The sequence below is a fragment of the Lytechinus pictus genome, chromosome 12, assembly GCF_037042905.1.
Source record: "Lytechinus pictus isolate F3 Inbred chromosome 12, Lp3.0, whole genome shotgun sequence".
In the NCBI taxonomy this organism is placed as follows: domain Eukaryota; kingdom Metazoa; phylum Echinodermata; class Echinoidea; order Temnopleuroida; family Toxopneustidae; genus Lytechinus; species Lytechinus pictus.
In genome coordinates, this window is record NC_087256.1 from 21934508 (window position 1) to 21950524 (window position 16017).

Consider the following 16017-nt stretch of genomic DNA (forward strand, 5'->3'; position numbering starts at 1 on the left):
AGAGGAAAATGAAACCCACCTTAGAATCTGCAATCTGGAGATAGACCTTGACTGTCTCTAAGACGGCAAAGAGGGATGCATCCTGTCTTGCGTTTCCACTGGTGTACAGGTTGAAGAGAATAGGTAGGTAGTTCTTATCAAAGCGAGCCAACTCCGCTCGATTCACCTCTGCAGGAAATTCAGAAGAAATTTTCAAGATTTATTTCAGGAATTAATAATGTATCTGATTTCTAAATAAGAATTTATGGCATTACTGAACCGTTTGATCCTATCAACAAATGTAGTCTTTTCTGTTTTGGGGTTACTTTTGTGCTTTTCATCTCTTCCAGAGAATGTCAGGTTATCAATATGCTGGTTATTCATAAGGTGCAGGATATGTAGTCTCAAAGCACCTACAGATTATTGTTATCCCAGTCAGTCTAAACAGCCGCTGTGTGAAGAGCTCATAATGATAATGCTGCTACGATGTTTGCTTAACATTTTACCTGAATAGAACTACCGGAACTTTGATATGAGCATTGTCCAAAGCCCACATTAGCAACAGGTGGATTAACCATCTAGTTAGTGTCTCACCATGATCTAAGTTCTTTGTTATCAGATTCCTGATGGCCGAACACACGACCAGTCGTAGGTCTGGTCTTTCGTTGAGTGCAGTTCCCAAGATCTTGGCGATGCCTTTGAAGGCTACTGCTAGATCTGTTGGGTTCTTGCAGAATCCAGGCAGCAAGGACCAGATCTGAGACTGGAGGACATCATAGGTCTTCCCTTCAACCTTCTTACCTTGCTCCGTCAATTCAAGAGCTTTAACAAAAAATGAAAGACGTTGGAAAGATGGAAATTAGCAATGTGAGCAATCAAATTCTTTCCAATACCACAAAGGAAAAATTGAATGAAAGTGGGCATCCACAAATGTCAGTTCTTCAAAAGCCCTCAAATTAATGTATAATAAATAAAAGCTGAAACAGTTGGGCCAACTATAGAGTACCAAAGTGATGATGTCACAAAAACTTTTTTTAGCATTTCAGCATTTCGGTAGAGCATGATGAAACCCCCCCCACTACCACAATGTGGTGGGAATCGGTCCATTGGGGCCTTAGATGTGACCTCATGAATACATAATTATACAAAATTGTGCTTCCAACACCAACATCGGACTGTCATCCAATATGACTGGATTAATCAAACACTTTGGAGAGAACACCTCACAAGCTATCCCTTGAGGGTTTAAAGCTAAACAAATGTAGTAGCAGCAAACAATGATTTCACGGGAAATTCTTTGCAATCAAGGTAAACTGTCACTGTGCCATTACAGATCTACATCCGGTAGGTTTCCATAAATCTAACTTTGTGAATCATGCAATCTTGGCTGAAAAACAATCACAATGAAGATTCATAACACAAATAAGCACATGTGGGACAGTGTATTATAAATGCTTGAAAAAAGGTTCTACACCTGGCTGGTCTGCAATGTCATCTTTGCTCATTTCTCTGCTTTTACACATTTTATTTAATCAAAATCATTTGGCATATACTTTCTAGTTAAAATACAAATACTTGGGTGGTCATTTTATTGGATTTGATTTGGATTGGATCTCATTTAGAGATCATTATGATAACAGGCTTTTACATGTTAACTAGTAAAATGTATGGCAAGTTCCCCCAAGTCGGCGCAGTCCCCCTTGTCTGCGCACAGGCATATCTGCGCGATTCTAGTGAAAGAAGATACGCAACAAACACAGACTTTACACATGCAATACATACACAGATATTCATCATAAAATCTTATTCAAAATGGTGGGGAAAAAAAAATGAATTTTGGGCATTTCTTGTGGTGGCCTCAAAATGCACTGAGCCTTTCTCATAAAATTCCCCGAATCGCGTGCAAAGTGAATGGGTGCACAGACATAGGGCACCATTTTTTGTTCAATCTGAAAATCACTGCCCGAGTTTTTTTCCAAGAAAATCATATATTTCTTTCAAATTTTTATGAGATATTTGGCCACTTAACTGATAATGATGTAAGGAACATTATCAACTGACAGATTTTGTGAAATTAAAAGAAATTCATGTTAAATCTTAACTCAAATCGATAGGTGCGCAGACTTGGGGACCACCATCATAAATTTTGTGCCAAATTAATATCCTAGCTTTGGTGTTGTATGTGTACTATGTATATATCACTGTAAATTCAAAGGCCTAGTTCTCATTGCAAACAAGTCTAAATTGATTGGGGACTTAATTGAAAGCTTGATATATTATGGAATTCTTACATCTTGTTCTGAGTTTTGCTGCTAGTGGGAGGAAATACTTGGTGAAGAAACTCAGCTGAGTATTTGCCACATTGTCTCGTATCACAGGAATCAACCAGCTCCTTGGAAAATCATAGTTGTCTCTGTTGTGATACAATAGAAGAAAATAAAAGGGAAAATGTGTTTACTGCTTTGTATGGCACCCTTATAAAAACGTCTAATCAATAATTTATGAATTGCTATGAAGGCGAGACAAAAAACGATCACAATGAACATCGCAAACACAAATAAGCACATTTGGGACAGTTTATAATTATTTCTAGGAATAAGACCCAACATTTTGATGAAATTTCATACTACTTTTGCTAATTTCTCAGCAATTACACAATATCTTCCAGAATCCTTTGACACTTACTTTTTATTCATACATAAAATGACACTTGGGTAGTCATTTTGATGGATTTTGTACAAACTCATTTAGGAAACATGACCATAATTGGCATTTACAACGTTAGATATAATGACGTGTCAGTGCTGACAACTTTTGCGACATGGTCCGCTGGAGACTATTTCATCAACATTTGTGTTCTAACAAGTTGTCAGAACTGACAACTTTCCTTGATTTTGATTGGCTGAAAAGCACAGTTCCTATTGTAACTGTTGGATAAAACAGGACTTTGTCAGATAAAACATCCTCAGATCCTTTCATGAATTGCTAGCCAGACCTTTTTAAAGGTCAAGTCCATCCCAGAAAAATGTTGATTTGAATCAATAGAGAAAAATCAAACTAGCATAACGCTGAAAATTTCATCAAAATCGGATGTAAAATAAGAAAGTTATGACATTTTAAAGTTTCGCTTATTTTTCACAAAACAGTGATATGCACATCTCAGTGGCATGCAAATGAGACGGTCGATGATGTCCCTCACTCACTATTTCCTTTGTTTTCTATTGTTTGAAATATACAATATTTCATTTTTTACCGATTTGACAATAAGGACCAACTTGACTGAACCATATAGTATTAAACAATGCTAATTCCACATGTTGATGGAGGAATTAATCGGTGTTTCACTTGACAAAGAGGAGAAAATTAGAATATTTCATATTTATAATAAAATACAAAAGAAATAGTGATTGGATGATGTCATCAGTCTCCTCATTTGCATACAGACCAGGATGTGCATATGACTGTTCTGTGAAATTGAGCGAAACTTCAAAATGTCATAACTTTCTTATTTTACATCCGATTTTGATGAAATTTTCAGTGTTATTCTTGTTGGATATTTCTCTTTTTATTCAAATGAACTTTTTTGTTGGGGTGGACTTGTCCTTTAAGTAATTTAAAATTTATTATCTAATAAACACAAATTATCATGTGGTACATGAATTACCAAGAAAATTTTGATTTCAAACACATCACTTACTCATCTCCTGTGATTTGAAGTGGCGCAGCCTGGAGCACAAGCCTAGGCCCCATAGCCAAGATGGCTGCCCCCATGGCCTTGTCCAGCTCCTGCTTGTAGGCAAAATGCTGTGACCCACGGAGGTCACACATGGTCTGGAGACACTTGGACATGAAACTGTGACCCTCCCTGCCATATGCCTACAAAGTCATACAAAAATAAAATTCTATTTAGATTTATGAAAATATGGTTTATTATTGGTTAGTACAGTCAAGCTTTTCAAGAATAAGAACTTCATGTTTGATCTAGAGCTACCAGTACAAGAAAACATTTTATACAGTCCTATATAATGTAGTACGCTAGGCATGCTTTTATTTTGATATATGATGAAAATAAATATGTCTTTAGGTTGGCTTTGAATGACTCTATCGACTTAGCATTGCATACTGTTGAAGAATGTGCATCCCATCAAGTGGGAGTGCTATCAGCAAAAGCTTTTTCACCACATAAGCATTTGACTCTATGAGTTGTCAACAACCTGGTTCCCGAAGATCCTAGATTTCTAGTAGGTACATATTCCGAGATAGGATCATCAAAATATTGACGAGCGCAACCGCTAACCATTTTCCATGTAAGCAACAAAATCTTGAATTTGATTCGCTCCATCACTGGCAACAGTGAATATTTTTTTAGAAAAGGTGTTATGTGTGCATATTTAGGAGCTTCACTGAGAATTCGGGCAGCGGAATTTTGCACTCTCTGTAACTGAACGATCTGATCCCATCAGCTTACCTCGAAGAAGGCTGCCAAAATTTTCATGACAAGGCCCCATGAAGAGTGGAACTTGTAGGAGAGTCCTGCCTCCACTGCCTGAAACATCTTCCTGATAGAAGCACTGGCACCCTGGTCCTTGGCGATGTTTTCCCTGGCTGGCTTCACACATTCTATGAGCAGTGTCTGGTAGAGTCAAGTGGTGTGATCAAAGATATAGAACATGGTGAGAACAGGAATAGGAACAGATAGACAGGAAAATGAAAATATAAGAAAGGAAAAAGAGGAGTAAAAAAGAGGTGTAGGGGAAAGAGGAAAAGGGGAAAAAGAGGACAATGAGGAGGAGAGAGAGGAAAAGGGGGAGAGGAAAAGGGGGAGAGGAAAAGGAAGAGGAGGTTGAAAAGGAGAAGTGGAAGAGGGAGAGGAAGATGAAGGGGGAAAAGGATGAGGAAGCGGAGGAGGAGAAAGAAAAAGAGGATTTGGGAAAAAAGAGGAAAGGGAAAAAGAGGATGAAGAAGAAAGGGAAAGGAAGGAGAAGATGAAAAGGAGAAAGTAAAAGAAGAGGTAGGGGTAGGCAAAAGGAATAGGAAGATGAAGAGAAGAGGAGGTGCAGAGGTAAAGAAGGTGAAGAGGAAAAAAGTAAAATATTACAATTCAAACCCATTTTTGGAAATACTACTTAAATAACGAATTAAAATAGAAGTAGTGAAGCATGTCGATTACGGTATAAAAACAAAAAACAAACCTTGAGTATCCCGGTAGCAGACACTTCAACATCAGCCCTATCCGACAGGAAACACACCATGGCTGATGAAAATAGACGAGGTAAATGACTGACGCAAAGCTTCTCATCCAGTCTGTCAAAAATGAAATAGAAAGAGAATTTGGAAATTGTTGAGGTTGGAATGCTTGAAGTAATTCCTTTGTTGAGGACATTTATGAGTTTTATCTCACACATCCTCTGAATCTGAATTTGGAACATGGTCACAAACACTGGTTTACAGATGGGGGGGGGGGGGAATAAGGGGTTTAAATTGAAACATATTTTCAAGAAAATTGTATTTGTTAAAGCCATATATACATGATTGTTGAAAGTGCACACTTAAAACTAACTATCCCAGGCTATGCTTCTTTAATGTCGAATCTGTAAAAGTTGAAAAATGTTATAATTCTTACAATAAAATACAAAACAGCACGTGACATTGACTCTCTGATTTTCATATCGCTGTGATGTGCTTATAATTATGAAATATAGGCAAAATTTCAAAATTCATAACTTTCTGATTTGACACTATCAGCATCATGCTTATTTCATTTTTATTTATATTTATTCAATTTTTGTTTGGGGTGGACTTGCCCTAGATAGGTTACCTACCTGAATAGATTTAGATGAGCCTGTTGCATGACGGCCAGCCACGCCTGCATGGCTTGGGAATCACTCTCACCCGGCTGGTAATCATACAGGGCATTGATCAGCTGAGCATTCAGGTCTGGAGGGAGACTAGCAGGGCTTGGCTGCATGGTGAACATTCCATGCAGTGCCTTCATCGATACTGATGTCACAAGCTTGATGAAAAAGGATGGAGTAAAAAAAAGTTAGAGAATGTGCATTGAATATAAAAAGAGGAAAAATATCATCTGACACAGATTCTAGCTCTGGGGAGAGTAAACCAAATGAACATTCAGGTCTGAAGGAAGACTAGCAGGGCTTGGCTGCATGGTGGACATGCCATGCAGTGCCTTCATTGATACTGATGTCACAAGCTTGATGAAAAGGATGGAGTACAAAAAAGTGAGAGAATGTGCATTGAATATAAAGAAAAAAATATCATCTGACACAGATGCAGAGATGCCAACTTTTGGAAATCAGAATTAGGGAGGATTTGCAACCGACACCAAATTATGTGCGCGTAGCGCACATCTCGAGCGTGGAGCGCTCAACCCTTGCGGCCGGGGTCGAGGGCCCGCCTTAGGGCCCTGGAAGCTCTGGGTTTCTAGATGCTCTCTGGTGCAATCTGACCCTTATTTTGGAGCATTTCACATGTTTTTAAAAAAACATTGTTCCCACTTTTTTGACATAAAAATAAAAATATCAAATATGCATTTTTACATGTAAAAAAAATGAGGGGACAATAGAAGAAAAGTACCTGTTCAACTATAATAATGAGGAATTATCCTCTTTATTATTATTAAAGCGCGGGTAACGTCTTCCTCCTCGCTGGTCCCTTGCTTGGTGAAATAAGTCAACAGGGTACTAGTGGAGCTCGAAGATCTCGTCTTCGCAATGTCCGTATGCCGTTTGCTCCCTACGTGCTTCCGAATATCATCACGACCTCCGTGCTCAACTTTAATGTCCACGCTGCAAATTGTGCAAAATGCATGGTAGATTCCTCTTTCCGAATACACGGGTACTGGAGACTGTATTCAGTCTTATACTTCTGAGACCATTTCTTGGTCTTTTTTTGTTGATTTTCCGCCATTTCATGTCAATATCAACCCATCAATACGCCGAAATCACACACCGATATTCCATCGCACGACTCGACAAATCCAGCGGCCGCGAGCGCACACGCCTCGCGAAGCTAGCCAGGCCTACCGGCCTGGTGCACAGTGGATTCCCGTTGGGCATATCACATGCACCAGCTTTTCGCTGCTCCTTATTTGTCTGCCTTTCACACAGAATTTAGTAGCAGCGAAACGTAATGGAGTTACTACATGCTAAAGTCAGCAGACGATACATGTACTTCCAATCCAATTTGATCAATGCAAAAAAAATCGTAATTTCGGGAGGATAAGGATGGTAATCGTAAGGGCGGGAGTTGGGATGAATTTTCGGGAGCCTCCCGATGAAATCGGGAGGGTTGGCATCTCTGCAGATGCTAGCTCTGGGAGAGTGAACCAAATGAACATTCAGGTCTGAAGGGAGACTAGCAGGGCTAGGCTGCATGGTGAACATTCCATGCAGTGCCTTCATTGATACTGATGTCACAAGCTTGATGGAAATGGATGGAGTGAAAAAAAGTGAGAGAATATACATTGAATATAAAGAGAGAAAAAATATCATCTGACACAGATTCTAGCTCTTGGGAGAGTGAACCAAATGAACATTCAGGTCTGAAGGGAGACTAGCAGGGCTTGGCTGCATGGTGAACATTCCATGCAGTGCCTCCATCGATACTGATGTCACAAGCTTGATGGAAATGGATGGAGTGAAAAAAAGTGAGAGAATATACATTGAATATAAAAAGAGGAAAAATATATCAGAGCAATTCCATAAATTAAGTATGTCCGACCCCCAATTTGTGGGACCTTCATGAATGTTTCTGTCTCTGATTTCTTGTTCTTTTGACAGTCTGTAATGTTCTCAAAGGACCATGACTTGGTCAGTTTATGAAATGAAGTAAAACTTGAGAAAAAAGGTGGTCGGACGAACAAAAAGGTTGATCATTTTATGGAATTGCCCATCATCTGACACAGATTTTAGCTCAATGGAGCATGAATTTAAATGAGCATTTAGGACTGGAGGGAGACTAGCAGGGTTTGGCTAAATAGTGAATATGTTATTGAAAATACATTTTTCTTTCTAATCCAATTCAAGAATTTATAAAGCGTTTATTGGAATGAATCTTGCATTACTTGCATTTTTTTTTTTTTCCCTCTCTATCTCTATCTATAATAGAGAGTTTTATTAATCCTATTGTTTTAATAGCAAAACTTCCCCAATCAAGGGGACTGGTATCACAAAACAAAATTGTCTGCTCACAATTAAAACTGAAAGAAAAAAGGGGGAATTACTTGCAAAGCATCTATCCCCATTAATTCAGCAAACAAACGCATCACACCGTGGATTACCATAAAAGAAAACTACTCCAATCTACCGACTCCACTCCAAAACCACAACAATATCCACATCATGCAATAAAGGTTCATTGGTGACACTTCATACTCATTACAAACAAATACAAAGACACTATAAGAGTAATGCAAATGAGTCTAAATTACCTGTAATATTAACAATTGATTATAATTAACTGTCCAGGGGCCTGTTGCAGAAAGAGTTGCATTTAAACACAAGTCAAAATATAAGCGCAAGTCCCGAATACGGGTGCTTCATTGGCTGAGAATCAAGTTGCGCAATATTTTTTTAGTTGCGTTTGATCGCAATTCTTTCTGCAACGGGCCCCAGATATGAAACTCATTTCTTAACTCACCACATTGCTCAGGGTCATGACCTTTAATATGGTTTCACATGTCGTCTTGAGTTGATTCTTGGGAAAGGACACAAGAATATCTTTGAGAAGGGTCAACACATGACACGTTGTTCCTGCCTCTCCAGTACCTGGGTCAGGACAAGCAAAACAAGAACAAATTTGAATAATGGACATTTGAATGATCAAAAGTTTGCAAGTGGTGTTGGAAGAGGCCACTTCGTAGTTCCATTCTGCGCATGATCAGAAGAAGGTCATTGGCACTAAAGTGACATGGTGGTTTGATATTTAATGAGATAAGCACCAACTTTGGTGTCTTGATTATTCATATACTCTTTTGAATGGCATTTTTCATTGGATCCACAAAAAGCAAAAATGCGTCCACTAGCGACTAGTATTTGACAGTTTTCCAAGTAAATTGTTATAATAACGTGCTAACGCATTCAAAGTAGAAATGCAACAAACACCTTCATAGGGTATTCATTGGTGTGCTATTCTAGTCACCAGGGCCCCGTCTTAAAAAGAGTAGCGATCCGATCCATCCGATAACTCTATGGAAATTGATCAGTGTCATAATTTTTTTCTACGAAAAATTTCCTCAATGTCTTTCGTATGCAAAGAGAAGCGCAGTGAATGTTCAAGAAAACAATGAATGCATGAATATACATGTAGCTAGAAAATATTTTGAACAAGCATGCATAATAGATGTTGACGTTGCTGGCCGTCCATAGTTACGATTGATCAGATCAATCGTAACTCCTTGTAAGATGGGGCCCTGGTCTATGCATTGTTTGCATCTTGATATGTAAGGCATGCTTACATAAGTCTTGCTTTGAAATTGATTGCATTTTTCCCCCATTTAAATCTTTGTGAAACCACCTCTCTCTCTCTATCAACATGTCATAAATGGGAAATTCCATAAAATGATCAACCTTTTTGTACGTCAGACCCCCATTTTTTTTCAAGTCTTACTTCACTTCATAAACTGACCAAGTCATGGTCATTTGACAGCATTACAGACAGTCAAAAGAACCAAAAATAAGAGTCAGAATATTTCATGAAAGTCCCAAATATAGGGGGTCGGACGTACATATTTTATGGAATTGCCCAAATGTAAACACCGGTACTACTGATTCTGCAACAGTTTCAAAAGTATCTCGAGTAAACTCACCTCCGTGTTGCTCTATCTGCTGCACACAGAACTTTGACGTAGTCACAGCTGCGGGATGATGGGAAGGCGGGTCGGGCAAGGTCATGAATTTACTTCCTTTCAGAATAGAGCAAACGGCATGGTGAGCAGCTTTGCGTACCTGAAAGGGGATGAAAGATGAGAACTGAGGCTCTTGGCATGACCACTTCTAAACAAGTTATGGAGGCCATCATGAGAATCAACACACTGCTTTGAGTAAGTTACTTTCTAGGGCCCACAATCTCCATGGAACAGTGATCTAGATTGAAATCTTAGTTTGCACACAGATTGATTGCTCATTCTACTGGCCTATTAAAGGCACGTTCAATAAATAGGAACCTTCATGAAACTGTAAGACAATGTAGAAAAAAAAATCAGAATGGAATAAAGAAAAACTGTATGCAATATTTGATTCCATTCCATTTTTTTAATTATGGCTTGAATTTCAGTATTGTGAGGAAGTAATAAGTGAATAGTATACCCAACTTTAAATTGCACATATCATAGCTTCAGTTGTTCTGCTGCCACTGAAGTTCCTTATTCATATTAACACTAGAATGGATGATATCAAGTAAATCTTTCTAATTCCAGTGTGCTGGCATTACTAACTCATGCCTATTTTTTCCTTACATCACATTATGGGTTGTGTTAATTCTGATCTGGGAAATGTACGAAGATTACTGACTTTACTTACTACCTGTATTGTATGACTTAGAATTTTGTACAAAAGAATTCTGTAGGTTACAATCACAGAAAATGTTAACCACCAAAGCCAAGGGTCAAGTAATTAATAATGATTTTCTTGGTGAAATAAAGATTATCTCATCCTACAGAGTGGATTTAGTAATTTATATGTCACCTCATCATAACTTCTTTAGCTAGATATTGTTCCACTTTGTGCTGCACTCAACCCAGGTGATGTAAATTGGTAACTGGCAGGAATTGATTCCTTGAAATGCTTGTTTGCTGTAAAAGGCTTGTTGGGCTAAAGCCAGGGTAACAATATTCAAAGTCCCTTTGGAAAGACAAAAAGCTGATAGATAAAGTGATATGAGATGTAGAAGAACTATCATTTTTTTATTGTAATTATTCAAATCATCAAAAAGGGTATGAAGTTACATATTTCACCTCACCTTTGGTTTTGAATGAATGGCATAGTTGAGAATGCCATGATATATTTGAAGCGTAGAGGAGTCGGACCAAACTAGCGGGTCCTGGACTCGCAGGATGGTGCTGAGACAGGAGAGGGTGGACCGAACGACCGATGTGGCCGCGGCAGGCGACGATGATTGCTGGGCTAGGATCTTAAGCAGTGTCTGACAGCAAACAGAAAACTTCAGCTTTAATATCGATGATGGTACTCTGAGATGAAAGAAAAGCAGTAGATTATTTCAATGAATTTTAATTTCATCAAATGGGTAGGACATTCTTGCAAAGAACGCACACTTGTTAGGTTCTTAAGCAATAAACTTGACTGACCAAAGTAAGATTGTAGTCTACAATTTCAGCAGAAACTGTATCGGATCAGTAATTTGACAACTAGTATCAAGATATTGAAAATCATATACGGGTGTATATATCATATGTAATGGTGAATATAGATATATAGGAATACAGAACATACATGTAAATAAGGTGGTCCATACCTTTTGATGATAAGAGACAACAGGAAAAGCACGGCAGACACTGCTTCATCATCATCTACACTATCCAGTGTGGTCATCTTAAAAAAATATCAACAAAATAAATTACTTCACCGTACAATATTTCAAGAAAAATGAAAGCAAGTTGGACCATGTTACACCCACAAATGTAAAAGATGCCCACAAATGACATAGCACCAACAAATATAATAACGCGAATAACTGCAAAACACTTTCCACAAATGTAAGAACATCCACAGATGAAACAATACTGTACCCACAAATGCAATAATTTCACCCGCAAATGAAATAAATGCATAATGCATAATCTTGAATTATACACAAATGTAATGACTTTACCCACAAATTTAATAAATTTGAAGAGATATTTTGTAGAATTTGTTGAAAAGTAAACTCTGTAATAAAGTATGGGTATAGTGTGCAGTCTTTACTCCAGACCCAGTTAAGTCACAACTACAATGATTCTAATACATTCACAAAACTTACCAAAGCAGCAAAATATTCCGTCTCTGTTTCCTTGCCACCTTTCTCCCGTATCACTTCAGTCACGGCAGCCAAAACAGCACAAATCTGAAACAGGAATGTGAGCGGGTGATTAATAAAAAAATGTCATTCTATTAAAACACCTGCTCCTTTAGAGCGCTTAGAGACCTCTGATAGTGTTAAGCGCTATATAAGCAAGTATAATCAATATCATTTCAAAAGTAGATGGATTCTCGACCGCACACAGTCAAAATTTATGCCCCTGCCAATGCCAGATCTGAGATTTCTTGCATACTTTATTATGATATTGTGAAAACCAAGAAATTAATCTAATCACATTAATGAGGCAATCTTTTTTTTTTTTTTACATTAATTAGACAATCTTCTTTCAAGCTTATACGACCCTCTTATGTGATATACCCTTTAATGATTATACATTCATGCAAGAGTGAGCAAAAACAATTTGAAGAATGGATACCCAAGAAGTCACTTGGCGGGTGGTATCTGAATATAAAACAGAACAGAATAGAATGTCTTCCGGACAAGATCTTGGTGGATGGATAAATGACAGGATGCAAATATTATGTATGAGCAAAAGCCGGTAATAAAGCACAACAATAACACTAATACTTCGCACTGTAGTCTACCACCATTCTCCAACTTGACGTTATGTCGTTATTATCATTACTATTAACTTGTACAATGCCATTCCCACCCATTAAAGGTGACTGGATCACAACAAAAAAATGGAAGGACTGTTTGACATCAAAACCACACAATAAGCCAACAGGGTTTTGTGAATGAACACTTTTTTAAAAACAAATAAGGCCCTAAAGATAAGGTTGGTATTATCAATCCTTGTTATTGCACAAATAAATCTCACTACATTGATTAGAAAATTTAGAAGAAAAAAAATTATGAACCAGTATTAAGTACCTCTTTATGACTAGCGGAGCTTGACTCCCAATACCTCTTGACCCGATTGAAGGCAGGCTGGGAACAGTCGGTCACCCCGCTCAAGAATGTACCATAAGTCTCCCCACCGACAGAGACACTGTCCGAGGCCACGCCCCCCATCATGACATCGCTGTCCCCTTGCACCACATTGTGCTCATCGAGAGCTTTCTGTGTCAATCCACTTTCTGTATATACACACCAATGACAGAGGGGTAAATGAAAAGAACAAATTACAATGAAATTAGGGATTAATTAAATACCTTAAACTTGCATAGAGACAGAAATTGATGTACAAGAAACTCAACCTTGGTTAACTGTACAATACCATGGAAAACATAAGTCATAAATGTGGCAAAGTATTATTCCCTGTACATACCACCATAGCATAAAGGCATTTTTAAAATCTTAAATACAGATTTCATGGAAATATTTTAAAATTCAATAAGAGAAAAGAGCATTAGGAAACACAAATTTATGTACATGTAGTACCTGGGCATTGTGGCGTGCTACTGTAATAAGTTACGTGCGAAAGTTACAAACTGATGTAGTGGTTCAAGCTCTGGTCAAGTCTTTCAGATGGTGATGTTAAAAGGTTGGTCCCAATGTAAATAATTATATTTGATTGATACAGCGCTTTAAAAGCTCAATTACACACACACTCGACACTCTTATCTGCTTGATACTTAGGGTGACTTTCACGATTTTTCTTGAAAATTTCCTATGGTTTCTGACCAGTGAGCATTCAGAAATTTTCATTAAAAAAGGCCAAATTTTCTCTACCATAATTGTTTGAACGAAAAGAAGCATGCCTCTTTCACACCAACTGCTACTTACCAGAATGTCTGGGAGCTTTCCTGAAATTAGAAGGCAGAAACCTGTTCTGTTTTGCTGCCTCTCTGTGCCCTTTCTTCTGTGGGTTGGTCACGCAGCTCTGGCCCTTTTTCCATCTCTTTCCCTTTGCTCCCTTGTTCTTGATCCTTCCAGGTCCTTTCATCTTGACATCTCCTTATCAAAACACTGTCAAACAAACAAAAGAAAAAAGTAGAGAGAGAGGGAGGGTGATTTTAAGCTCAATTTTTATTCGGGGTACCCCTGTCTTTTGCAATCTGCCTCATATGCATTATCCCAAGGCAAGATTAGAGAAGTGCAACCTGATTCAAACTGCAACAAGTGGTATCAGATTAAGAGTATCAGAATGTTATCTTATTGATACACCATGATGAGCGTAGAACGTAGAATGGTGATAATCTGTGAGCAGGGGGGAGAGTGTTATGCTAGTGGCATCAGTCACAGATTCATTTCTTGCCTCAACTCGCACTCAAAAAGTTCTAAGAACAGACTGAGCAACATTTTTTTCTTTGCTACATTCCAAGTTTCACACAGACAGATTTAACCTGAGAAATTAACAGCTGACATGAGACATTCAAGATCATCAAGAAAGTTAGTCACATCTAGCCTTGAGTACTCCGTGATGATGTTTTTAATTATTTTTACAAAACATCACGGAGCCTTGAAATGGTCACCATCAGGGGCCGAGGAAGCGGGGGGCATCAGCCCCCCACTTTTTTTCCAAAACCATTTACAAAAACGTAAAAATTACCAAATAATTGTGATGTTTTGCATGGTTAGCCCCCCCCCCCCACTTTTGAAAACCGTTCCGCGGCCCCTGGCCAAACCTCAAGTGAGACTTGTCAAGGATGGATTTCCCTAGGAAATCCATATTTAGAGGGTGAAATCGGTTTGTTTCTCTTGATTTTATTATTTATGAACCTTCATATGCCTCATGCGTATGAAGGGGTAAACAATATGTTAGCATAAATATGACTTACCAGACTTACCAGACCTATCTCGTGTAGATCCCTCGATCCATTCGTAAACACCGCAAATACAACCCGGGGGGGGGGGGGGCACTCACATATATTGGTGGTAAGCGGGGACGCGCCGCTTTGATGACCCCCTTTTTTAGACCTAATTTTCAGTTCTCTAGATAATCCAAATTACGAAGTTCATTTGAAACTTGATTATGAATATTGCAATAATGATTATTTATAATCAGGTTTTAAATTTTATTATTTGTTATATAATAATTTTTTCTATAATTTGTTCTTCAAAATGGCATTTTGTAACATCGCTTATCGAAGCTACGTCATAACGAAGCGGTTCAAGGGTCAAGCCTATTGTATGTGTGGTGTTTACAAATGGATCGAGGGATCTACACGAGATCGGTCTGGTAAGAAACCTCTTATTTTTCACATTACCTTCATATGCATTAGGAGTATGAAGGTGTAGATCTATAGATAAATAAAATCAAACAAATTTACATGATTTCCATCTTCAAAGATGGATTTCCTAGGGAAATCCATCATTGTTGACAAGTCTCAATTACATGCCTATGGCAAGGGTTTCAAGACTTCGTGATGAATAAGTATGTCAAAATAATATAAAATATCATCACGAAATCCTCAAGGCTAGCCTAGGGCTCGGGTCCCTCAGGAAAAATAGTAATTGCCGAACCTACATGTACCTCGGACAAAAATATTTCCACTATACTTTCTCAAACCCGATATATTTGTATAATATATAGATCTATATATATTGGCATTATCATGGTTTAAGTCCCCACTCCATTCACTGCCATTTATTTCGTCAGCGGCGGTGACTTCTTTCCTCTCCCATTGACTTTGTACACAACGAGCGCACACACACTGACATACACGAGAAGAGAGGTGACTTATTTCAGGATAAGGCCTATATGCACCCCCCACCAAAAATAACAAAAGATTGAGACTTCGTTCACTTCAGATTTTTCTATCATTTTTTTTTTACTGTTGCTTACGTTACCTTAGTTGGGATTCGAACTCACCTCGTTTTATCTGCAGTCAAGACCTCTTCCCGCTATGCTAGCGAGAAGCGCTGATACTGGAAAGGGTATTTTAACGATTATCAGCCGATATGATAGTTCGACTAGTCTAGACTCACAGAACCTTTTTGGCTTTACCGACTAAATAAAACCGAAGTCTATGGACAATTACACGCATTAGATCCTGCTCGAAATTTGACGCGATAAAGCCATATTTTGGTATGTATTTC

The 16017-nt window shown here is 38.2% G+C and overlaps 1 protein-coding gene across 1 annotated transcript in view; it reads right to left on the reverse strand.

Moving 5' to 3' along the window:
• The window catches only part of LOC129272554 (RRP12-like protein), a 44116-nt gene that overhangs the window by 21628 nt on the left and 6471 nt on the right, over nt 1–16017 (reverse strand). Inside the window, exons 2-15 of the mRNA XM_064107785.1 lie at nt 13762–13944; nt 12907–13112; nt 11974–12057; nt 11470–11546; nt 10957–11185; nt 9806–9944; nt 8638–8765; nt 5802–5992; nt 5172–5283; nt 4448–4612; nt 3677–3855; nt 2271–2392; nt 574–801; nt 20–168 (exon numbers count right to left, since the gene is read on the reverse strand). Of these exons, the coding sequence (XP_063963855.1) occupies nt 20–168; nt 574–801; nt 2271–2392; nt 3677–3855; nt 4448–4612; nt 5172–5283; nt 5802–5992; nt 8638–8765; nt 9806–9944; nt 10957–11185; nt 11470–11546; nt 11974–12057; nt 12907–13112; nt 13762–13921 (2169 nt within the window). The 5' untranslated portion in view covers nt 13922–13944. The remainder of the gene's footprint in view (nt 1–19; nt 169–573; nt 802–2270; nt 2393–3676; nt 3856–4447; nt 4613–5171; nt 5284–5801; nt 5993–8637; nt 8766–9805; nt 9945–10956; nt 11186–11469; nt 11547–11973; nt 12058–12906; nt 13113–13761; nt 13945–16017) is intronic.